Source organism: Porites lutea, chromosome 6, assembly GCF_958299795.1.
Source record: "Porites lutea chromosome 6, jaPorLute2.1, whole genome shotgun sequence".
NCBI lineage: Eukaryota > Metazoa > Cnidaria > Anthozoa > Scleractinia > Poritidae > Porites > Porites lutea.
Genome location: NC_133206.1, coordinates 1013313 through 1040000, shown reverse-complemented (window position 1 = coordinate 1040000; position 26688 = coordinate 1013313). Strand labels below are relative to the sequence as shown.

The following is a 26688-nucleotide window of genomic DNA, read 5'->3' as shown; positions in this document are numbered from 1 at the left end:
TCAATTCAACGAAATAGGCCCTTTGCAGGACTTGGACTGAGACTAAGGACTAGGAATAAGATTTTATAACTGCTTGAATTTCTGGAAAATTATAAGGATTTGTATCGAAAAAATTGCTGGAACGCACGCCATGCGTTCCAGCAACTAGTTTTTTCATAGAAATCCTTATAATTTTTCAAACATTCCACCACCTATAAAATCTTAGTTTTATGTGTCAGTCTCCTCATAATTGGCCTCCTGCCTAATTTTCTCGTGCTCTTTCCATCTAAGGCATTGTTAGAGCTGTACCCCATAATTTTTGTTTAAGATTGGTCACGTGACCAAGTCCTGCAAAGGGCCCATTGTACTTGTTTAGCTAGCTAAGGGTTTTACAAACAGCAGTATTATGTACATGGGAAACTGTAAAGGAAACAAACACTTGGAGTCTTGAGTTGCTTTCAACTTTCAAGTGGTTACATGATTTTTTTGTCATGAAAGATAATAATCATAGTGGATAATGTATATAGAGGGTTTAGTTTTTATCGTTAGTCTCACGATTGTCTGTGACGATAGCCTTTGCGCTTCCAGGCACAAATCGGGGAAATAAGCGTTAAGACAATTCGAGCGACTTCGGCGTAAGAACAACAAGGGGGAAAACTAACTCTGCAACTCGCAGGGTGAACTCGCTTGGCTAGCGGGAAAAGGAACTTGTCACTATTCCAAGGTACTAGGATCTGCTACAACTGGAAACGGGACAGCACTCAAACTTGGACTTCAACAGTTTAATCTTCAGCTCGTGAACATAAATCATACATGCATGTGCAACCAAAATGTAAATCGTACAAGCATATAAATCCGCGATGCAAATCGAAAAACAGGGATAACAGTGCTCTCCTTACACTAACCGATCAACTTATTACAACATCAGAAAACAAATGGAAAGAAGGCTGAATAAAAACAGCTTAACACCGAAAACAGATCTGGACAAATTCAGCTATTTCATATGCACAGGTTCCTTAGGTCGTATTAAGTGCGATCTTACGTTGTCGTGTCGGATCATGATTTGAAAACAAATCGTACGCCATGCTGTTGTAGGCAACGACGAAGTGGTTCAGATATACCTTTGATGTACGGCAAAACCGCTGTAGATTTAATTTTATGAAGCTGATGTGGACCTTCTTAAAAATTTTAAAATTACTACCAAAAAAGTTACTCCCAAAAAAGTCTATTTACAAACTAAAAAGGATGATTTATGTACAATTAATCAAGAATATATGAAATTGATGTCCTTATTTAGGTTTATCGTTGTTCCTTTGCTTAACGTAATTTTGCTAAGTCTAGCTTTTTCAAGTGTATTTCATTCAGAGTAGCTCTCAAAGTGTCTGTCTTCTCGAAGTCCCTTGTAGCTCGATCAATTGAATTCCATACCACAGCATACCCGGGGCGAAACTATTTCTTCCTAACGCTGCATTCTTTCGTTTTACCATAAGTAATAAACCCTTAGATTCAACAAAAGTGAGAAATGGTATCAATCTGCTGTTGAGCCCTTTTTAGCCTTAAAGACATCAATAGCCAGTCTACGTTTGAACACGGATCCTAGATGTTGCCACTTGATACAGTCCAACACTTCACAGACTATCCAAAACATTCTGTGGGAATTTGTGAATGACTCTTGCTACTTTTATGCGTACGTTCTCAATTTCGGACAACATTGCAACTGAACAGTTACCCTAAAAGAGATTCAATAAGTTATCTGTGGAATCACCACTTAAAAATAAAATGCCTCCATAGGTTTTGGTGGTAGGTATCGCATGTTCTTCATCACACGATACTGATTGCTAGATGATTTTTGCACATGAGTTGATCTCTCCATGTGAGCGGTGAGGTTGTTATTGATGACCACTCCCAATAATTTTGACTTTGACGTATAGTGGTTGATACAGCTTCCGGGAGGCAAAACAACTGGAACGTGTACAGCTGGTTTCTACAGGCCTCGCTACCGCTACTATTCATATCGAATTTTAGAAATCTCAATACTCGGGAGTTCAAACTTCGGGAACCTTACTGTCGTTTTATTTAAACTAAGAATCAAAAAATTGCAATGAGCTAGCATATTCCAGCAACATGCTTTTTTATTTACCGCAGGCATCTCTTTACTGACACAATATTTTTGACATAAATTTTATCATATTTCAGAGTACATTACAATACTCATCCCATTAAAAGCGATGCCATTTCCGTTTTTTGTGTTCCAATATTAAGTACAAGTTTGTGTATCTTTACACCTTATCTCATATTGACTTGCTGTAGGTGACACGCAAAGGGGATATCAAACACGATTATTACCGTCTAAATACCATATTACTGTTGTATTTCACTTCCTTTAAAACACAAAGTAGTATTTTGTAAACTAGTGTATAGTTATAAGTGGACCCACTGAGGCATATCAAGCATTTTTGTAAACTTACGTAAACTGGTGCTGATACAAACTGACTTAGGTTGCGCTGAGATTTTATTTTTCTTCAGGTAAAAATGAAAATAAATTAAAGCATGACATTGTTAAGTTTAACTTATTCCGTGAGTTAGGAACTTGCCAGATGACTCATCAAATCTTGAATTAAGCAGAAAAAGAACAAATGGCTACTACGGATTCAGAGTTGTTCAGATCGGTATCCAAGCCATTGGATACGACTTATCTAACATCAGAACTTTGCTAAACCAGATTCACAAGTCGTTACATAATGTTATGTTACGTGTTCTTTATAGGAGTTGACGTCTTTACCGTATTAACCAGCTGGTCTCTTAACGAGGTTAAGGTGGTAAAATTTGAACTTGGTTTCTACTGGAATGAAAAAGGGCTTTACCGTGGGCTTTACCCGAGGATAACGAGATTCCCCGACACTGGAATAATAATCTAAGAACTATTTGCTTTATCTCTGCTATTCTCCAACAGTAAATTATGGGATTAAGCGAGCTATTTATGAAAACCATAGTTAGACCAACACTGAATAGAACAGACGTTGAAGTGGACCATCCTGAGATAGCTACTGCAATTTTATGAGCTAGGTAGGGAAGAAACGAAACCAGAAACGCACAAAATAGGCAGAACATGGTAGTAACAGACTTCTTGTAACGAGAGAAGTTCATATAATTTGGCTTTCTTATGCATTTTAACGGGTTCACATTCCGTCCCATTTTACAAGCTTGCTTGCGGAGAAGGAGATATATTCTAAGGTAGGAAAAGAAGGCTAATGTTAAGCAAACTGGAATGTAAATGATACTGATGATTGAATATGTGCTTTGATTGCGTCTCCACGATTCAGCCCACAAACCTCCTGAAATCCATATCAAAATAAGAACAATGACTACGCGTCTCAGTGTCACCGCAGACTGGTATTGGACGCGAAGAAGTAGAGCGAGGAGCCGGTCGATACTTACGGCTATCATTGTCATGAACGAAACGGCAGAAAGGTGGCTAGCAACAATGTGAGATATGATTCCCACAGTGCACGCGTCCGGGAGATTGCCTCGTATCTGTATCCATCTGTATGATACAAACAGCGGCTGAACAATCGCACCAACGCCCAAATCCGAAATAGCAAGACTGCATAATAAAGCCTTTGACGTTGAATTTAGCGAAGTTGCTTTGTACAAGGCATAGAGTACAATGAGGTTAGAAAATACAGCAACGATGCTGAAGATAGCGTTAACAACGCAAAGTACAGTGTCTGAGATCGTTATAATGTCACTGTCGGCATCGCGGAAGAAAATGTCTAAGCTATCGCAGCATTCTTGTACCTTACCGTGGCTTGTGTTCTTTACGTCGTTGATAGTTATATTGAACATTCTGCCTGTCAGTAAACTATATATGTTAGGAAGAAGCCACTATCCTCCTTGAGTTGTTCCTGTCTGGTTACAGCACAGCGGCTACTAAGTTTTCTTTCCGCCAAGAATGCCCTCACCATCTAATGCTTCAAGCAAAAGGAAGCTTTTTAAAGCTCACGGGAGTCTGTTTACTTTTGAAATATTTCCGCCTTGTGTTTTTCCAGCGGTTTCTAATACTATGCATCACGTCATCTCATGCATCCAAAAGCAATTTAGTGCACGGTACTTTAATTTGCCCATAAGCTGATGAGCAGTTTATGAAAAACATCGCCATGATACGATTGAAAAGTGCATGGAAATTAAACATAAAGATTCATGTCTGTCTCTATGTCATTGACGAGAATTTCACTAAATTTCTAAGGTGGGTTGTATACTTCGTGATTACGTGGTTTACTGACATCTATAACTTTTATTTATGTTAACGAATGCAAAAAAACTGAGCTGATTTTACTGAAAGATACGTGTTTTCTTATCAGACTTTAAAAAAGACTTAAGAGCTAAGGCGTTTTTTGTTTAGAAAGAGTGTGTTTGAAAAGGTTTTAAGAATCACGTATACCTTTCCATGTTTAAGATTCCTGATTATACATCAAAAAAAGGAAAAAATATTTGAGAATAAAATAATATGAATGGGGTAGAAAATGCTCGCTGAATATATGTACTTAACATTAAAACTGTTTTTAATTGAATACCGAGGGGAGCATGAATCTCCCTCAGGGTTGCCTCTCTACCTTTTTGCAGATTAATAATAATACACCGAGATTTCCTGTGCATATCAGTAGGAGACTGCTGGAGATTGTCGAGCATGAACAATACTGTGATTTGCTTTTAAACTTCTCTGCTGCATATTTTGCACGTTATGCAAAAAAAAAACGAATCCGCGAAACATATTAAAGTATAGGAAAAATAGACAGGTGGTCTCGCCAAAAAAATTAAGCGAATGTACTTGAAAGAAAAGACGGATCAAAAACCAGCTTCTCCTCGCTATGTTTTAATTCTGCCCAGCCAACCCTTGCATGTAATGATTCAGCTTCCCGTTAGCAAAAGAGGATCTCGGTGAAATGGAGGCAGTCAATGGTTGACAGTAAATGGAAATAGTCAACACAATGAAATGAATTTTTCATCTTGCAAAACACAGATTTTTAGGATCCGACAACCCGCACGAGAAAAGGGCACATATTAAAAAAGCAACCTCTTCACTCTCTTGGTAAAAAATTGTGCCTGGGAAATGTTTTTGAATTATCATTTCTTACGCCTAACAACCGATGAAACCCTCTCAGCAGAGTTCAGTTTTCCACTCTTACGCCAGTCATATATAACCACTCTTGCCATAAAAATATTCTAAGCCCTACTAATGAGATGCAATTTACGGACCGTAAAACACACTTTACAGACCGTATACCCCTTTTGTTGATTCCTAAGGTCCGTATGAATCGACACATAACGTATACGGACCGTTATGGTGCGGGTGTATTGGACAACCCTCAAACATCAGCTTTCGGACTATTTGAAAAACTCAGCAACTTTAAATTTAGTATGAGGGTAGATTTTTGGTTCAGTTACACTGAATCATTACAAGTTCTCGTGCTCGTCAAACGCGTCTATGGTATCTTTAAGTTCGCTGCCACACACTTGAATGAATACGATAAGATATAATGAGTTGTAAAATCGCTTTACGACGTTCAGCAAGTCCACAGCAATCACAGTAGATGATATTTAAAAGAGACCCAGTACCATCCTCCCCAAGATCCCACTACCAAGTAAGGCCCGTTTTAAACGTCGTGCTACTGCCGTGCCGAATTAAATTCGAGTTTAGCACAGCAGTAGCGCGACGTTTGAAACCAAGTCGTGCTACCGTCGTGCCGAACTCAATTCATAAATTATAAATACATTGGAATACATTTAAAAATTTGCTAAACCGTTTCTCGATTTCTGTGTTTTGTTTTCGGCAACAGCCGTTCTATTCGACTGAATTGAATTCGACGTCTGAAACCAAGTCGTGCTGCAGTCAAGCCAGCTTAGCACGGCAGTAGCACGACGTTTGAAACAGGCCTAATACTGTTGAAAACCGTTATTGACCAACAAGGCAGGTGTTAAGAGAAGTTACTACTTGCCATCGTTGAATTTGTTGCAAAACAGCACGTTCATGTTTTAAAATAATGACGAAACTAGCCTGTGTACAGACGTCCTCCCTCCCTCAGAAAAAATCGGGATCCCGAATTTTTTTCTGAGGGAGGGGGGACGTCTGTACACAGGCTATGACGAAACATGTTCATTTCCAAAATATTTGATTTGCCTCAACCAGCTTCTGTGTTAGCATTAATCAATACCATGTCATTCATAATTGTATGTTCACACTATATCGTGTAGCTTTTGCGCCGGCGCGGAAACAATACCGGATAGTGCTTCTGTTCACACATAACAACGGTGATGTAGGCGCGATTTCTGTAACGAAGCGAAGCTGCACCGCGTTGATCTCTTAAGTGACGAGTCACATATGGGATAGGTGTTCATACTTTCGTGTCGGCACAAAAAGTTATCAGTTAGAACATAGCCAGAGAAAACAAGTCAATCAGTGTAAACTGGTACTATACCCTGAACAATAATTGTAGGCAATATCAAGTTGTTACAATTATTTCAAGCAATTCCTTCATGAGCTTTGATGGTTTTGTACATATTGGTTAATTGCAAAAAAAAATCGTTACGTGGTATATTACTGGCCAATAAAAAGTGAACTTAAAGGTGTTACAATTATTTCAAGCAACTCCTTCATGAGCTTTGATGGTTTTGTACATATTGGTTAATTGAAAAAAAAACACCGTTACGTGGTTCATTACTGGCCAATAAACAGTGAACTTAACTTCAGTTGTTTTGTTTGACTTGTAGGCCCAGTGAAGATCATGTACATATAGCGTTGCTTGAATTTGAGGAATTCAGGTACTATTTCCAACCAAACAAAAAACTGCTCAAAGATAGGTCACGACAGATAAACGTCAGTTGGTAAAATTATCCAAGAACAGTCCGGGCATTTTATTGTAACAGTTTTCACAGTTAATCACGGCAATGTTACAAGCACTAGAAAAGTGTGCAAAATAATGTAATTCAAAATAGCATTGTATACTTAAGTCCTCTAACTGCCATTAGAATTGGGCGACTACCTTATCCTTCTTTAGATTTGGTGAAACTACCATCAATTTAAAACAACAACAACAACAACAAAATAGCCCTGTCTTTTTAACAAGGACTTAAGTCCCAGTTCGATTTCCTATTTACATCATCATCCTGGTAGATGTACTCTATTTTAACTACTTTATTTGTTAATTTAATAAATGCCCCAAATTTCAAGGGGAGTGTACGAGTGTAACAAAATTTTACTATCTACCAACTCTGAGCAATCACGGACAGTAATAATTTCCTTTTCAGCACAAACCTCAAGTGGAGCAGCAGAATAAACCATCTGATTGTTCTTAGAAAAATGCTCGAAATTTCTTTCTATTTGTGGGTAACCAGTACCCAAAACTGAACTCTATTGAACAACATCCTTTAGGACATATCAAGGAAAGTGTTTAAAGCGGTTTTAGACGCCATCCACTATCTCTTTGTACAGAATACGCCCTGACAAATTTAAAATGTCAATGAAAAATGTTACAGCCGCTGCTCCATAATTCCAAGGACACTACATATTTAACAAGGGCATGTTCGCCGACTGCAACTACAAATACATAAGACAGCAAGATATGTAAGTATGACAGCGTGTTAGTACTCTCCTGTCTGAGTCTCAGTTCAGTTGTCTTAGGGAGTTCCTATCTGTATAACTAAACCAATTTAAGAAGATGGTGACCACCGTCCCTCTTCAAAAAGGCTGGGGTATAATGCTGACTCTCTTTTAAATCCCCTGTATAATCATACTGCCAGAACACTGGCCACCCACGAACTGAAATGGATAAATTCATTATTTGTTACTGACTGAATGGCATAAAAAAAAGGAAATTGAACAATGCATACATTGCTTTTCTCATGACATTATTATATATTACTAAAGTGGATCGTTAATTAAGGGGACCATATCCTGCATTAGCCATTCTCCTTGCTTTCCATTCCACCAAAAAGAAACCAAGTGTTCCACTGAATGAAGAAATTATCTGTTAAAAAAGGCAAACAGGATCAGAATTCATTTGTGGAAAAGACACTGGTGTGTACAGACCCCATTTACATAAGGAAATCCACCCTTACCTTGGATTGAAGAGGAAGGGCATGGAGGGAAAGGGTGGATGAGAAACGTTAAAGCATCATTTCCTTGACAGCACTACAAGTCTGACAATGACAGGTTTTGTTGCTCTCCTTTAATTGGCCACTCCAGAAATACCTTAACATACCATAATGCTCTTTGTTTGACACCCCAAAATTTTGCATAAGCATTGTTTTCAGTTTCTCTTGGGGTCATTTTTAACTCCCAAGAGAAACTGAAGACAATGCTTATGCAAAATTCTGGCGTGACAAACAAAGAGCATTATGGTATGTTATGGTCTTTTCTGGAGTGGTCAATTAAGCCAAAACATGATTGGATAACAGACAGTGCCATGCCTACACACGTCACAGCTACCTTAAACCGTACCTAAAAACTCTAATAAATTACTTCATATGAACTGCCCTTTTAAGTCAACAGAAGTGTAGAATGGGGCTTGAAGGGTTTCAAATTCCAAAATTGATCGTTTGATTTTCTTTCCCTAAACTTTCTGAAAATCTTGGATCACCCTTCTTTAACGTTTCAATGCTCACCAGAATAAGAAGCTGCCACTTAAGATGAAGTTCTAGACTGTAGAAGAATCCAATTGCTGCTGTAAGGGACTGCAAAAAAAAAAAAACAGAGTATTAACAGTAGTATAATATACACAACTTGTACTTCAAACCCGATGTCTGAGTTTGAAAAGTAGATACCGTGCCACTGTATCATTTCCTTGTTCAACTTTTAAACAATTTTGCATTTACCAAATAAATAAATAATGCAACATTGGTGGAGAACCCTCTGATTGCTGCACTAGCATCCAAACTAGGGTTTTGTAGCAACAGTCCTATGCTTTTATGATGTGGAATCTCAATAAAGGTGTGATATTTTGTGGACTTGACCTTTTAATTTTGTGGTACAGTCTCAAAGCATAAACATATTGCACCACCCAATGATTTTCAGTTTTAGACCCTGATCAACTAGTAGAATATTTTAAAAGCCTGATAAATCTGACCAAGAAAACATTTTTTCTGAAATGAACTTTGCAACAGATTGGTAACATATAAGTTAACTAGTTTAACAAACCTGAACAAATTTAAACAAAGCAAATGCCGGTGCACTATCGTCTTCATAGAGAGACCCTAAAATGGAGTAAATCTGACAAAAACGAGAACATAAGGCACAAAAAAACGTTTTTCAAATCTGAAAAAAAAAATTATGATCTCAGAAATAAAATATGACGGTTTAACTTAGTTTTAAATTGAACAGTAGAATTAGAGTTGCATGTGTTGTGGTTTAGCTTTAGCCTTGGCTATTACTAATTTAATTTCCTACGGCGTTAGGTAACTTTACACGTGAAATGATGACTTTGAACGAAGAAAAATATAATTATTCAGAGTACGGATAAAATTGAACTACAACATAATTATTATTCGACTATAACCCCCTATAAATCTTCATCCATTTGCTCATAAAAATAATATTTTGACAAAACGCCTTTGAAACTAGCTTTTACAGCTGTTTCGTGTCTTTATCTGGTCAAAAAAAAAAACAGAAACTTCCAAAAATACTGTTTTTTAGTTTTGAGATCTCCATTATGCTGCCTTCTGTTCCTGATACTGTATCTCCTTGAAAAGTTCGGGTATGCACAGAAAGCAAAATTGAGATGAATATTGGCACTTCCCCTAACCTTTTACCCTCCGCTTTCTCTTCTCTGTGCTTCTTTCACTTTTTTAGCCCCATTTTGTCTTTTGCTAGGCATTTTTTTCAACCCTTTAAGCCCTAAGAGTGATCAGTATCACACTTCTCCTTGTAATATCAATGCTTTGTAAAACAGAGTGGTCATGAGAAATACGGACATTATCACACAAGATGAATTTGTTTGATATTTTAACAACTTCTCCCCACTACTTCTGTAGGAAATGAATAGGGGCAACAAATGAGAATTCAAATTTTGCATCTTAGGGTTTAAAGGGTTAAGCTTCACTTCAGCAAGAGGAAAGGTGTTGGCAAAACCAAAGAAAGTGCAGGTGGGTAGTGCAACAAGAGTTTCATTAGAATTCTCGGGTTTATACCACTACATGAGAAATTGGCTTAGAGCAGTGGTATTTCAGCTTAATTTGAAATATCTACATGTGAAAATTACAAACCTTTTGCGGATAGTAGTATAAACAAATAATAGCATACTTTGTACGTGATATTTGGCATAAATACCACTCGTGATATTTCAAAATTGTCTCAAATTTCACTCGCCTACCGGCTTGTGAAATTACGTATAACAATTTTGAAATATCACTCGTGGTATTTATGCCAAATACCACTACTCATCATGCTATTACCTATACTAATTTTATCGTATTTTGCGTTGCTTTTATTCCACACTGAGTTGTCTATGACCGTTGAAACTGATGATAATCACAAGCAGTGCAAGGGATATCAATCATGAGTGATTACGGCAGTTCCAGTTTTAATATCATAGGTGACGAATTACTCCCTAATTATGGCGCGAAATTTCAGCGTTAATTTGTAATTTCACATGTGAAATTACTAAATTGCCATAGCAACCTAACGTACGTCTCAGTGTCAAGATGGCGACGAAGTTTTAAAATGTCGTGAATGAAGATGTCAGGGCACAAAAAGACGCTTTAGAAAACCTGAACACACGAAAGAGCACATCAAGAAGGATTCTAATTCTATTTTTAAGCTCTAAACGTTCGAGAAAGTGTAGGAGTTCTCGATCGATACTATCCAGGATAAACATGTCAAAAATCCAAGATAGCTAACGTAATTCGTCACCCATGATATTAATAGGTAATCAAATGGTATACTCGTGAAATTAGGGAATAATTTCACTTGCGTTTTGTCCAAATCCTAATAATTTCCCTCGCCTAAAGGCTCGAGAAATTATAAGGATTTGGACAAAACGCGCGTAAAATTATTCCCTAATTTCACTCGTCACCATTTGATTACACATACGAATAAGTTAATAACTTTTTACTCTCACAAAATGTTAATACTTTGCTGCTTTCCTTCCCCAAGATCTATCTCGGAAAGTATGATGCTAATAGTTCAAAACATTGTTCTATATTAGATATTGTGGTAGTTGTTTATGATGGAATATCTTTTTCCCAGGCTTTTATTCACGAAAAAACAAGGCTTTTTTCAACTTTTAACGTGGGCAACTTTGGGAAAATCCGTCGGCACCGGTGGAAAGAGCGCTCTAAAATAAGTAAAAATTGCCAGGTTTGAAAGTGATTTGTTGAAAACTAACCAAGACATAGCTCCTCAAAGTCGCGAAATTTTACAGACGTTTGTATGATGGGGGGCACAAACTTGCCCCACTCCACCATACAACCGCCGCCCGGTTAGCTCCGTTGGATAAGCGCCGCTTTGCCGAGCGGGAGGCCGCTGGTTCAAGTCCCGGCCGAACCAACACTCAGGGTCTTTAAATAAGTAAGGAGAAAGTGCTGCCTTTGTAAAGACATCTACAAACGTTTAGACTTTCTAGTCTTCTCGGATAAGGACGATAAACCGTAGGCCCCGTCTCACAACCCTTGCATATATAAATTCTGTGGGACGTTAAAGAACCCACCCACTGTTCGTAAAGAATAGGGGACGTAGTACCCGGTGTGGTGGTCTATCTCTCATGGGGGGAGGGACTGTTACGGGCCCGCAGTAATTGGCGTCATGCTGTTGCCGTGACCCTACCAATAATTGGCGAATCTAATAAAATAAAATAAAAACAAACGTCTGTAAATTTCCACAACTTTGCGGACCTATATCTTCCCTCGCTTAAGATACCACTTTCAAATGTGGTAATTTTACTAATTCTAAGGCGCTCTTTCCGCTGGCGTCGACAGATTTTCTCTAACTGGCCCATGTAAAAAGTTGAAAAATTGTGGAAGGGTTTGGTAAGTACTGCTTAGGGGTCTATGAAGGGAACAATCTCTGAAAATTAATTGTTATTATCGCAATACCTGTGTATTAAAACTGCTATCACCAAGTCCTAACAGGAAACCACAAAGAATTGCCACCGGTAAACTGCAATTATATAAAATCAGAGTTGTTAGCACGGAAAAAAGGCTTACACTAACATTTTCAACAATTGCAGTGCAAATAATACAGCTGATATTTTAATTGGGGAACTGTTGGCATTTGCTTTGATCAAAACAACGACGTAGAACTTCATTTTTAAAGGAACTTCTCTTACTTAAACATGTATCACTGACATTATCATTTTTTAATAAAACAAAGAAAAAGACTTAAACAACATAGAGTGCTTTCATTGTCACTGGCAAATCAGTACCCTGTCCAGTAAGGTTTGTTGCCGGCATGGTTTTCAGCTCTTACAAAGTCGTTTGCATTGCTGTCACTGGCATGGTGTAGTTGGCTTGCCTCCCCCGCTAATTCCTCGTCCCTTCTAGGAGAAGTAAACGAGCCCTCTACGCGAATCCAAATGATGTGAACGATTTTGCAATTGTGGAAACCAAGTTCAAAAGAAACCTCTGCTCGCAGGAAAGCAAATAAGAGGTTTCTTAATTCATACGTGCGGCCTTCAAATACCGGTAAATCCCATCCTCAAAATGGCATGAAAATAAACATGTTAATGCCAAAGTACTTTTCTTACCTGGGTTTAGAAAATACATTGTAATCATCTGCAGTTGTAACTGCTTGTATGGGAGATATGTCAGGAAGATTAAGAAAGATCAAGACGAAGCAGATCCAGTGAACAATCATCCCAAAAAGTACAATAGGCTCTCTACCAAACTTATTACTTCTCTTGCCAAATATGCCAAACACTAACCCTCCTGTTAAGAAAATGTGGCAAGAAAAATCAATCATCCTAGCTGTCATAATATTTCTAATAATTAAGCAGTTCTACCCAAAAACAATCACTATTTGACTCCATTGGTTATGCTGCATGATTACTGAAAAAATACAGTAGAATTTAGAATTTGGTCCTTCCACAGTATTTTGTCTTTTGTCATGTGGACGGAATTTAGAGACACGTAGCTTGTTACAGTTCGATGGGTTTTTTTCTCTTATTTCTGGTTTCCTATTCAGGCTTCAAGTCTTCAAGACAGCAACTTACATCGTTGTTAATGTCCTGCTTTTCCAGCTCCGAGATGTATTATCTAGTTCACAGAGCTTTAAAGTAGGGGTGTTGTAGTGGGAAACAGATAATTATTATAATCGTGCTTTTTACATTTATTTTCAGTTTCAAAAATTATCCTTTGAATTCTCAGGTGCCACCCTGAGCCTAGAAACTGAACGGAGTTTTGCATGTCCTAAGGTTATGTACATTAGGATCATAAAAGGAAACCCAAATGTTCAATGTTTTCTCAATGACGCAGGATGCAACACTGACGTTATCCATTGTTGTGGAAGGGAAGTTATAGAGGGGAAAGTTCGTTGTAATGTAATGGTAACAATCAGAAAATGGAATCAATAAACTACATACTCCTTTCACTAACCAGTTATCTCACCACAACCAATAAGCATTCCTACAAGTCCAATCTGACGCTTGGAATTGTGAAAGAGAAGTGTGTTGCCTAAATTAGATAACACAATACAAAAGTCAATGACTGTGAATATCAAAACTTCATGTTTTCTTAAAAAAAAAAAAAACTCATAATGCAGCTATAATCCACTGATGATCGTTTTCTGATGCATTTTGCATCTTTTTGTTGTGTTCTAAATCATGGCACAATGAGGCCTGTTTTTACGTGTAATTTGAAAGTAGCATTGAGTCGAAACATCTGAAGTTTACATGTATTACTTTGAATTGCACACAGGTGAAAAAAAAAAGGAATTCTAATAAGGATAGAGCGGTTTTCATTTGAGTGTCGAAAAGTAATTGGTTTTGCACTTTCTACACGATGCGATTGGCTTAAAAGATTCGCGCCACCTTTTCATCCAATCAGAAGTAAAACCAAAGCCAATTGTGACGCGCTCGCACGATTTTCCCGCGCTTTGCGTCAGCCACATGTAATTACTTCGAGTTTTGATTGGTTCAATGTATTGTCTGTGTCCTATGTGATTGGCCAGAGTAATTACTTTGGTTTTGGTTTTACGACACTCAAACGAAAACCACTCTAGCAGACTTTCTGATTATACTTGATGAGCGATCAGCTGGGTCAACTCGATTATTACTGATGGTTGATTATAAAATCTCAGCCAATTCCCAACATTATGCTGCAGTGTTCTTTACACAAAGAATTTTATTTGGGTAGCCCCATGGACCGTTCTTCTGAAAAAATGAGGGCAAAAAGAGAAAAAAGGGGGACAAATAGGTGGTGGTTTACCACGACAACCATGTCACGGCCCTATACTCCAAAATAATGGTCTGAGGTTACTACTCAAGGTTGAAAAATGTTTTTTGATTGAAGAAAGTAGTCACATGCCACTACACCACATTATGCACGACCATCAAAGGTCAATGTTGCTTATTAAAAACAATATAATTTTATGTGTATGAACTGCTTTTAGTTATCCCAAAATGTTTCCTTGCTTGTCGGCTACAAAAAACTTCCAAGCCTATCAGGCACCATCACTTGGGGATGCATCCACTTGGCTTTACTGCCCTGTATATACTTTTAGGCAGAAACCCAACAAGACTGCGGCCTGGTAAGAGCAACACTGCTAAGATCGCTATGTACCTATTTCATTTCCAGTTTTCTTGCAGTGAGATAAAAGTGCAATAAAAAAGTTACAACATCTGACAGTAAAGTGAGCAAAACCCCTCACTAGTAGAATGTAAACTTTTATAACTTACCTACACATGTACCATACACACCACTGAAAAAGGTTAGTTCAAAACCTACAGTACAAAAAATACAATTACAGATTACAGGTTGTATTTAGCCCATCACACCAAACGGAAAGACAAGTGGTTGAGTTAAGGATAATTTCAAATAAGGTTCACCAGTTGCACAACTGGCCAACACCCTAACTTTAAAACAGCAGAAGAAAATAATGCTTACCCACATGTATCATTCACCCATAATAATATTAGTTATTAGTTAATATTAGTTATATTAGTGATTTAGTTAGTGTCAGGCCGAAGTCCTCTTACAATCTTAGATCAAACAAAAGTCTTTTACTGGAGCTGCCCTAAGAGAAAATGCTTTCTATGCTCAATGCCAGATCTTTCATGCTGCTGCTGCAGCACCATGTCTGTGGAATAGTTTGCCCGCCGAATTGTACAATATTCAGTCATTAAATATTTTTTAAATGCAAAGACTCACCTTTTTCGGGCAGGTTAGACTAATTTTATTTTTTATTAAATAATTAATTAATTATTTTTTTATTCAATTGTATTTAACATTTTACTTTGTATATTTTTATCATTACTATTCTATGCTCTATCAACATGCATAAAAAATAACATTGAAGAACTCATGGCCAATAAAGACCAAAGGCCATCAACAAAGCAATGTCTATCCTTTAATAATACATCTAACAACTGCTGATCATGAAGGATTTTTACATAACATCCTTCAACCCAAACAAATTGCAGAGCTTGCTCAAGACTGGGACTGCCTGTGCAGCAACTGAACAATGATGATAATGCACCAACATCTGAGTGCTTGAGTCAGATCACTGAGATTATTCAAATAATTGAATGTACACACCTGTATATGCAAAACACAAGCTAAGCAATAACATGTCCTTTGTGAAAAATAACTTGACTGCAATTTCTGTAGAAAAAAAATCATACAAGTTTATTAAGTAAAAATTATTTGAAACTGCCAATCATTATGATTCCTTTGCCTGTAGTACTAGAGTACAAATTATTATGTGCCAATTTCTGTGTCCCTGGAGAAATGAATCACTTACTTAATGATTCTAAGGCTGTTCTTCTTGTGGAGTTAACACTGTTTGGCCTTCTGATGTGAATAAAATCAAACAAACAAGTAAATAACAGTTACATAATATAGCTGCGTTACCGTAAATGCCAACACAGTTGCACTGTAATAAATGTATCAAAGACTACAAATTTACGTTTTCAGTCTACCGGTAAATAGCTTGTTATTTGTCTGGTGGCAGTTTATTGCTCACTCAATAAAAAGCAACATTGGCATTTGTTGGACATTTATCGTTACTGTGAGTTCCCTGCATGGGAGACAGTGTCCATGCCAGGGATGGAGCTTTAACATTTTGTCCTTGAATATCACATATCTTCAGTCTGTGCTTTTTTAAAGAAAAATATTTGACATATAAATGGCACATAATATACACATACATGTATACGTGTTTATCAAGATATTATAATTGTCCTTTTGGCATTTAGCTAATACCAGCTACCATAAAGTGTAAAGTATGGCTACTTTTAAGTAGAGAAGATTCTAGAGATCAAAGGGCAACATATTGTGCATGACATTGAAGCATAGTTTCTAGATTATTGTGTTCACAAAAGAAGCTGAGCGTTGCAAACAATCAATTACCACAGAAGTCGTTTGTGGTGTTAAAATGGTATAAAGTGTCTTGCACTTAAACCAAACAGATATGGACAGTTATTTTTCTTGTCATACGCTAGTGTCAAGTTTAAATCAATCCCCCAAAGAATGGCTGCCTGACCTGCATCGGGTCAACCAACACTGTGATAAAAGCTGGCATGTACAGAAGTTCTATGGCTGAACAATTCGTAAACAATTGTTCACCTGATATTTTGACTGATCAGGTCCATGTCTTGTTCATCCCTATAGGCAGGAAAACAAAATTATCTGTGCAAAACGTGCAGTCTATGATAATTAACAGGTAAAGCCATTCGTCACTACAAGAGGAAATTAATTTCCAATTATGTATGTATTTACCTGATATTTTGACTCAGTTCCCTGTCTTGTTCATCCCTGCTTACTGGTATCTGTGAAAACAAGTTAAAAGTAAGCTCATAATCTTAGTGTACATGTTAACCCAGCAATGCTCACTTGCTAAGTTCCGTGGGTATACTGTACTCACTAAGGACTATTCAATTTTTTTCTTTTACTTCTGTTCCTCCTTTATTTTGCGGAGCTTGTACAAATGCTATGCCTTTAACCGCAGCAGGATTAGCTCAGTCAGTAGAGCACTTGACTACAGGGAGGGAAGTCATGGTTTTGATTCCCGGGACCAGACCAATACTCAGGGTCTTAAAAATGACTGAGAAATGAAGGTACTGCCTTTGTCCTGCAAATGCCTAGACCTTCACGTGGCTCGGGTGACCAAGTAAAATGGCGACCCCGTCTCTAGTAGGAGACGTAAAAATAGTGTCCCTAATTAGTCCTCTCACGCTAAATACATTAACCCTCAAATAAAGAGCACTTTTTTCATTCTTTTTTCCCCCAAAGCAAATGTTTCCACAAAAATGCCAAAAACCCTGGAAAAAATTAGATATGGGTAGGTGCATTGTACATGCACAGTGAAACAAGTCTAAATTTGAATTTTCCAGCCATATAATACAATATTATTCCTTGTTGGCATGGTGTAATCGCTGGTTTTGGATGATTAAATCAAACAGGTCACTACAGCAGGCATGTTACACTCACCATATCTCTTGGTTTACGCAGGAGGAATAAAAGGCATATTCCTAGGCCACAAACAGTGGTGAATACTGTATATACTGTTCTTCTTACACTGTCACCTTGTAAAAAATAACAAAATGGTCAACTTTCTTTACCTTAATAGATAAACATGTAGGTTAACACAACAGTGCAAGTGTCATACTAATACTTAATTGCCATGGCCAACTGGATGATTTGCTTGTTTTTTGTCCGCTATTTTTTTTTCCCATTGCATTCTGTTATTCCAGTGTATATAGTCATTGTTGCTGTCATAGTTCAGCACTGAAATTGATTCACTTACTAGTGTAGTGACACCAGTTTTGTCACTTGTTGCTGTTGCCCATTAAAAGACCTTGTTACATTAAGCAATATTATTATCGAATGAGGCTGAGTAGGATGTGAAGAATTATGCAGATCAAAGGGGATGTTATTCACCAAGGCTGAAGGCCCAGGTGGATAACATCCTCCGAGATCAGCATAATTCTTCACATCATACGAAAGCCGAATTCAACAATTGTTTATTATTCATCCAAAATATTTTTAAGTTCTTAATAAGCTTACCTGCTGGTAGACTTTCTTCTAAACTTTGGCCTTCGGCACAGTTTCAAAATAATTATAAACACAGGTATTTTTTTGCAGATACTCCTCAAAAAGTGGATAGCATCTACTGAGCGATATGTTTTGCATATTCTTGCTTTCCTTCCATTCAGTTTCGGTCAGAAATTCAGCTACACGTATTTCGTTTTTGGATAGCCACGTGAACAACATTTTCTTTAGCTCACTCACGAATAAACAGTTAAGCTGCTGCACCTGGAAACAAAGTTGATCGCTGGTCTATTGCCCAAGCAACCTCCTTTCAAAGTCAATAATCTGACCAACCTCCTTTCCAAGTCAGTATTCCATTGAATCAAAGGTATATTACTCGCAAGTTCCAAATTTGGTCAATGCCAGTTGGTTATGAAGAATTAGCCAGAGGCTTTGTGCCAATCAGAAACAGTAAAATATTTTGAATGATCAATGATAATCATAATATTAGTACTCCACCTACTTACTTATTGCTGTTTCTTCACCCTTAAACTGAAAGTAGACATACATATTTCCAAAGAGCAAGCTACAACAAAAACATAAAGCTTTGTTAAAAGTCTAAATTAATCATAACTATGGTATATACGTTACAATTTACATTTGATTTCAGGTTAATTTTAATTTTACCTACAATTAGATTGTTTCATAACTTCCTGTGTTTAGTCCTCATTTCCAAGTTGGCCCAGCTACTGTAAGAAACTCCACACATACCTGCACTGTAGCAGTGCCCAAAATATTCCACTGTTCCTGGAAATTGTGTCAGGAGTTGAATTTATAGTCAAAAAATTTCCTTGACCAGTCCATATTACTAAAAATAAAATAATAACGAAATAATGTTTCATAACATTCCACTTGTGACTTGATTGTGAAACAGACGTTAAAATCACACACTACATTAATTTTTTATTCTGCAGGGCTGTGTTCTAGCAAAAGCACGGTGGCCCCTGGCGGCCAAGTTATGCTCTCGGGCCAGTGTAAAATCTTCCTTTTTTCATATAAGTCATACACTGGGCATCCTAGATTTTACAGGTTCACTACACTGGCCTCTCTTCTTGAATCTACTTAATTTATAACTCAATTGACCTACTGCTTGCTCCATATCCAATAATAATGGACCCAAGATACAAACTCCAGGCCCTTGGTTCAATCAGGCTTGCAATAAACAAACTGTATAGGATAAAAATATAATAACATTACATTAACATGAGTGATTGTTTCAAAATCACAACTTCATAAATAATTATTAACTACTAATCATAATTGCACTGCAACTGTGAAAAAATAATTAATGTCCAAAGCTTGAAGACGCTTCCTACTTGTTTACCATATTTACATGTATTTTCGGCTGTTTACTTATTTTGTTTATTCACTAACTTTTTCAGAGCTCTTTTATGCATTATTATTCCATTTGCTCTGAGAAATTTTGCCCAGAAATTAACTTTCTAAGATTTCTTTCCACTGACCCATGACTATTGAACTGCTAATGTCAGATACAATGCAAGGTACAATGATCCACACAGGTGGTTACGGACAGTTCAGCAGTGAAAGAGTTAAATACATTAATTTAACAAGATTTGTTTTAAACTATACAATAGATATTTGCCAAACAACATATTTTATATAATAAAATAGTTTAAAAATTGTTTCCTTAATTATTAATATTAATAGTTAATATTTATTTAATAGCTATCCCAAAGGTAACACTATAATGGAATCGGTGCCTAGTGAAAAAGCCCCTTATGACTTGTAAATACAGTAACTCTAAGACTCTTAAACTTTCAGTAATTGTTTTCATGAATGAACCAAAGGAAGAATGTAACATTTGATCACAAGACTCTTCATAGGGATTTTTATCCACTCACCCCATCAATAATTATTACAGAATTCAGAAGTTAAATTAAAAATGTCTTACGCATAACAGATGCCACCAACTATCATGGATACTCTTGGTCCAAATAAACCAACAAAAGATGGTGCAAGCCAGTTAGCAACAGTGAACACTGAATAGATGATACCCAAGCTACAACAGCACACAACAAAGATATTTGTTAGTGATTTTGGATGTAATTTATTAAGACAGAATCCACCAGGAAACTGAGTAATTTTAATTTTCGGTGGACAAAAACCTTGTACATACCAGAATAATTTAAAGAATATTGCATTCTTTTTTACATTTTTCTAACACTAAAGATGTAATTAGTTCTCTGTAATAACACCAAAGAAAATTTCTCATGGGAGTCCGAGAAAATAAATGTCAAAGTTCACAAGAATTGTGAAAACACAGTTAAAAGTCTACAAATTTCAGGTATAAGATGTAATTTTGTGATCTGTGAGTAAAGTTAATTAACATCTCCTTACATTATATTTAATAGGATTTAGTCTCATCTTGTGATCCATAGAAAAATTGTGAATGTCAGACGTGGCCGAATTAAGCAGACTTTCTGGGTAGTATTTCTATGGCAAACGTGTCATCCACAAACTTGAGCCTCAGGTGCCAATCAGCTAAAAGATTGTTTGCCGTTATTGCCATTACTTGACATCTGAATTCTTCTATCAAGACCTGTAATTTTATCTATCAATGTATTTGTTTCGCAAAGTTCAAGAAATAATTTATATATCCCGAGTGAACATATGTCTCAAAAGGTCATATAAAACACAATTATTAGTGAAGTCATTAAGATGTCAACCTGGATGGAGCACAGTTAGTTTGTTCTATACCATAACTGAACTACAAGACTGCGCTCTAAGAAAAAATTGAAGGTAGCCCAGTGCTCCGAACCTGTAAAATCCAGGGCTGTGTTCTAGCAGTCAGCCCAGTGGTCCCTGGCCCCTAACTTTTGCTCTTGGGCGACCAGAAAATCTTAGTCTTTTTCATTCAAATCATTTTCTAGGCACCCTAGATTTCAAAGTTTCAGAACACTGGGCTCCCTTTAATTTCCCTTAGAACACAGCCTTGGATTTGTATGAAAAAAATAAGATTTTCTAGTCACCCAAGAGCAAAAGTCAGGTACCAGGGGCCACATGTACAGGGCTCGGACAGAGCACAGCCCTGAACTACAGATGAAACTTGCATGTAACACATGTCATATAGTAATGCAATAATATCAAACCTACCTTACATATCCATTTATCCTCTCTGAAAAGTAATATATCATAAACTTATTGTAAACATGTAGTTTTTACAAATATATTGTCCCTAAATACTCGAATTAGCACCCAGCTTCAAATAAATGCCCCACTTCAAATTACATCCCCTCCTAAGGCTCAAAATTTGGAATAATCCCCCCCTACCCCCTTGCAGAAAAAACGAGGTCCTGTACTCGGTACGATATACGAGACGTATACGATACTTTAAATGAGTGTGACATTCATATAGTCAGAACATTAACAGCAGGCTTTCCTTTTTATACAAAACATTTCATGATGCCAAACCCATTGTTAGAACTGTTCTATAATTTGAAGAGGTACAATAAATTTCTGACAGGCAACTCGAAAACATCTTGGGAAAGTTTCAAGTTTCACAAAAAGTAATTTTCTATGACGTTTTTTTGAATTTTTATATGTTACAGTTTGGGTTAACTAGAAAATATAAAGATAGTGTCATTTTGAGACCAAAAATTGATAACAAAATTAGCGTGAATTAGCACCCCCTCTTGCCACAGAACATTAAATAAGGGCCCCAGGCACTAATCTGAGCTTTATTTTACGGTACTAACAGTAACAATAAAATAGTCTGTAGATTGTGAGCCATTTTGTAAAAGTTAAAAATTATGGCTGAAATAGCTAACACTGGCAGACTATCAAGTTGAGTCTGTACTGCCATTTAGTAGTGACATATTCAGCCATTAGCACTGGAGACCTCCCTTCACTCTTTGTGCAATTCAGGTGAGACTTAAAAAACTCGCACTGCTTTATGAATAAAGGTAGAGGATGTTGACCTTGACTGTGTAATTCACTTTTCATGGGAGAAAGGGACTGTTATTGGCACTGTTGTAGTTGCACTGCCAACAGCTGGCACCAGTGAATTAAATAAAATACAATATATTAATTTATAGACTTGTTTCTTACTTTCTGGGTCAGTACTGTTCCTGTATTTCTGCAGGACTGTGGGCTGATGAATAATTACAGACAAAATGTTAAAAAATAAAATTAATCTTGTTGACCACTCAATGTTAGTGGGACTCACGCTTTGGTACGTCTCTGTAGATAAGGACCCTTGCTTACACCAAGACAAACATAAAAAAACTGAAAGGGCAAAATGAAGGACAACATGGTTTTCCATATGTAATTGCTACACCTTAAGCATTACAGAAACACTAGCTGAACTTAGATCTGGAGCCTCAGAGAGTGGTAGTTGTATGAACTGGCTGTCCCACCAGAAAAGGTACCAAGCCCACAGACTTACTATGATACAGTGGATCCTTGATTTAACGGAGGACCAAGGGACTGACAAAACTTGTTCGTTATAACGAGGTTCTTTTTCACATATTTTACTATTATTGGGGTAAAGAAAATTGCTCATCACAATGAGGCCTTTGTTATTTAGAGGTTCGTTAAATCGAGGTTCCACTGTATAAGATCATTATGGTCTAGTTTAAATATTCCCCAATTTAGACACAAGAGGGAAACTGGGATGAGTTAACATTCATAAAGACCTCCGGGACTGTTACTAGGGAAAGGGAAAAAATTGGCCAATAGCAGAGCAGGGTGCCCCCAATAATAATACCAGAAACAATTGCTGGATGCATTTCAGCTCCAGCTTTCTTTTTGCTTCTAAAGTGGCGAATGGGTAAAAACCTCACCCTGTAGTGTGTGTTAATGTCCCACCATGACACTTAAACATCAAGGTAATTTGAGATTCTCTGTCACCCCAGCTGCAGTGTAAAGAGTGCTAATGCATGCACATATATGTATCTTAAGTTCACAGCCTCGACCACATCCTCGAAACTTGATTCACACTTCTCAAAACCTAAGTCTCCCTTTTGACCCATCACAATTTTGTTGTTTGTTCACCAAAATTTAGCCTGAGAATCATAAGTTTTAAGCACCCCTCCAGGCTCCCTGTTTGAAATTTTGGTCGCCTGAGGGTAAATTGTAGGTGCCTCTGGTGACTGGGCACCCATTAGGCAGCAGCCTTGAAGCCACTTACAATTGTAAAGTAGTATAGTTACTTACAATTGTAAAATAATATGTACAAAAATAGATAGTAAAATCCTTTAATCATAATTACATAAATTGACACAATTTCTTCCATTTAAGGTTTAATCCTAAATTATTTCTTTAGACCGATGGAAAAATTCATCTTCAAAAATAAGGGGTGGTCCACGAGGGTGGTCCATGGACTAGGTCCACAGGGGTGGTCCATGGACTGGGGTTTTGTATGCGTCCGTCCCTGACAGACAAACAGTAGTCGAATTGCATTAAAGAGTATTAAAGAAGTAGATTTGGGAAGAACCTTGCGCGCTCGACGCAGAAAACCTAATAGTGGAGCCCCACGCGTGCGGGAGCACAGCACCACTGCTAAGTAAATCTACCCATCCAAGAAAATTTGGTAATCATGTGACCGTACACCAACCGAGTGCCCATCCGTCCACACCACAGGTATATCAATGTAAAATAACTCAGTAAGCAGGTATGGCAACCCAAATGCAAATCAAGGTTATTTTGGAAGGAAATCCCATAGCCACCAGCATCTTGTAAAGCAGAGACAACTAAGAGTCAATAAAGAAGAAAATGGAAAGCAAAAATTGTTTCTGTATCCGTCTCGTCTAAAGCATTAAGCTTAAATCAATTGTCATGTCCACAAATTTGGAATAATATATATTATTATAGAGCCAGAGAAAGACAGAGAAAAAGAGAAAGTAGGCGGCAGGCCAGCAAAGCTCAATGAGGAAAAGGGCGACAGAGATCTAGAGCGACAGATAAAAAACACAGGAGACATTTCTTTGTTGGAAGAACAACATGAAAATTTTGTAGCGGCGGTGACAAAATGAGAAATACTAGCGACCACCAATGCAAGGTGAAAATGAGCAACAGTGAAAATAGTGCATGAGAACACGTACAACAGTTCCTCCATAAAACGTGTGACTAAGAAGTTTCTGGAAGTTTCACCTTGTAGTTGTGCAAAACAACGACAAAGAAATGTACAAAAAAAGTGTGCTGCACATGCAAAGTTGCTTTTCTGCTAATTAGACATATTGTTGTTTTTCACCGTTCTCCAGCATTGCCTTCGCCACTTAGCATTACACGATTTTATATTTTGTTTGAACAAACCATAAATATTATCGAGAGCTTCCCTTTTAGTCCTGGCTAAATCTATATATTATCGACGAGATGGGATCACTCCTTTCAGGCTAGCTATGAGCCTGCTGTCACTGACTGAGGGCGCGATCCATTCAACCAACATTCAGACCGGTCCGACCGCGAAAAGAGGACCACCTCAAAAGGTGGACCTGTTTTTTCGAAACTTTTCCGGTTGGACCGAACCGATCCATTGAGTTTTGGACCGAAATTTCCGGAAACTTTGGTTGAATGGATCGCGCCCAGAGTATTCACTAATAACCTATATTTTTATACCTTTTCGATGTTTTTATAACATATTGAAAGAGACCAAAAAATAAGGACGACTCAATTTACTTAGAGAGAGGAAGAGCAACACGGAAAGCAGTAGCAGGTACGAAATCTTATGATTTCTAGTAGAACGATGTGATAACGAAAGACCTTGTCACGGTCGATTTTTCGATTTTTGTCTCGGAATTCTCTTAAAAGGAGGATGTAGGGAAGATTATTACAGGAGAAAATACAATACAAAAGCTCGAAAGTGAAGTACTTTTGATAAAATAAACCAACGAATTCCAAAGTTTTGATTTGTTCAAAGACCAAGCTGCCTGTTTAGAGAACTGACAAGGTCGCAAAATAAATCGGGAAATAATCTTTTCAGCAGTTAGCACCCTATTTAGAATAGGAACTTATGAAATGAAACAAATGCACCTACCTCGATCATACTGGTCGTCTGAAAGGCTGTAAAAATGAACATGAAGGCAAAACCCATTACAAGAACGTTCCACATTCCCACATTGACCGCCATTTTGACTGAAATGCAAACCAAAGTTGTCTCACCCTACCCTAGCAAAACACTAAAAGTGTGCCCTTCAGACAACCTTCAGACAGCCCCTAGTCCTCACTGAAAACGGAATGAGTACAATTTTCATTGTAAAAGAAAGAGTTAAAAACCGTTAAATGAAGAGAGAATTTAATACACTTTAACACAATTACGATCTAGAAGAGGAGGGTAGGAATATTTCTTACGGGGTACGCAGGGGAGCTTTTGGGACCCACGTATGTTTTGTCACATGACAAATATTCACTGTGATGTCATCATTCACAGCAGGCTTGGAAGTGTGCAATGTACGTGCTGTGTTGAAGTCAATTCTTGAGTTTCATTTTCCTGTATTTTATTTCAGGTACTGGCATTTTTCGATCAGAGATAGCTATCCATTTAGCTGAAGTTTATTTTCTAGCTTACTTTGCTATGTTTTTTCCTTTCTCCATACAGATTCATTTTGCGTCACAGTTATCTCGACGTGAAAGCTCAGGTTAGGTACCTATCCTGAAGTAGCTTATTTCCGCTCTTTTCGCGTAATATTTAGCAAATTATTTTTGAATGAGGATGAGTATGATGAGAAGAATTAGTCAGCCAGGCTGGATAACATCCTCCTCGACCTGCATATTCCTTCAAATCAATTATTATACGAAAGCCGAATTTTACCTGAAGTTGTTGAGGTGGCTTGACCCAGTATTTTCAATAAGGGAAAGTTCATTTAATATGACAAGGGGGGGGGGGGAATGAAGACATTGAAACTCGAAGCTTGAAATTTTAGCAGCCCCCGTCGCTAGCGGTTCAATTTTTTAGGAGCCCCCTCCTTGATAGTCGAAAAAATTTCAGAGCCCCCCCCCCCTCCTCCTTCAATTCCTTTGCTCCCCTGAAAAAAGATCGCTAGACTGTATTAAATATATTTACTGTTATTGTCTTCAATGGTTTATACTATGACAAACTTGAGATACAGTTGTGATACTATTTTCTAAAGCATTTTTGGGATGAACAAGAGTGTAATAATTACTGAGACTACATTTGTTATATCTGTAAACCACGTGATATAGCTGAGTTGCACAGGTCATTAAATTGTTGAGTTGAAAACCATCCGATCTGTATGATGATGTCATGTGTTGGTTTTGAAGTATGCAAATTTTCGGAGCCCCCCTCCTAGCGCAACAATTTTTTCAGAGTCCCCCCTTCAGGTGTCTAAAACTTTTCGGAGCCCTCCCTCAATATCTTCATCCCCCCCCCCTTGTCATATTAAATGAACTATCCCTAAGCCGACCTTCTTTAGAACTTTGAACCTTTTTTTAATAGACCAAGACTTTAACGTAAACCAGTTAAGACTTGTAACAAAAAAAGAATTACAAAAGGCCGAA

At 37.4% G+C, this 26688-nt stretch overlaps 3 protein-coding genes across 6 annotated transcripts in view; 1 reads left to right on the top strand and 2 right to left on the bottom strand.

The window, feature by feature from the left end:
* The window catches only part of LOC140942370 (uncharacterized), a 333944-nt gene that overhangs the window by 227135 nt on the left and 80121 nt on the right, over positions 1–26688 (top strand). The window lies entirely within an intron of this gene.
* On the bottom strand, positions 2199–4425 carry LOC140940991 (adrenocorticotropic hormone receptor-like). Its single transcript, XM_073389945.1, has one exon. The coding sequence runs from the start codon at positions 3823–3825 to the stop codon at positions 2791–2793; it is 1035 nt and encodes a 344-aa protein (XP_073246046.1). The 5' UTR covers positions 3826–4425; the 3' UTR covers positions 2199–2790.
* Positions 6863–25351, bottom strand: LOC140940373 (UNC93-like protein MFSD11). 4 transcript variants are annotated; one of them, XM_073389327.1, is made up of 19 exons: positions 25208–25351; positions 22282–22324; positions 21328–21349; positions 20126–20233; positions 19301–19380; positions 18925–19021; positions 18681–18739; positions 17614–17708; positions 16903–16952; positions 16750–16788; positions 15926–15975; positions 15721–15786; positions 14862–14906; positions 13561–13638; positions 12714–12894; positions 12064–12127; positions 9173–9244; positions 8641–8709; positions 6863–8003 (listed from the first exon to the last, which is right to left on the bottom strand). In XM_073389327.1, exons 1-19 carry the CDS (start codon positions 25298–25300, stop codon positions 7911–7913), a joined length of 1404 nt encoding a protein of 467 aa, XP_073245428.1. In that variant the 5' UTR covers positions 25301–25351; the 3' UTR covers positions 6863–7910. The 4 variants fall into 4 exon arrangements, with proteins under 4 accessions (XP_073245428.1, XP_073245430.1, XP_073245429.1 ...); XM_073389329.1 differs by lacking the exon at positions 9173–9244; XM_073389328.1 differs by lacking the exon at positions 16750–16788.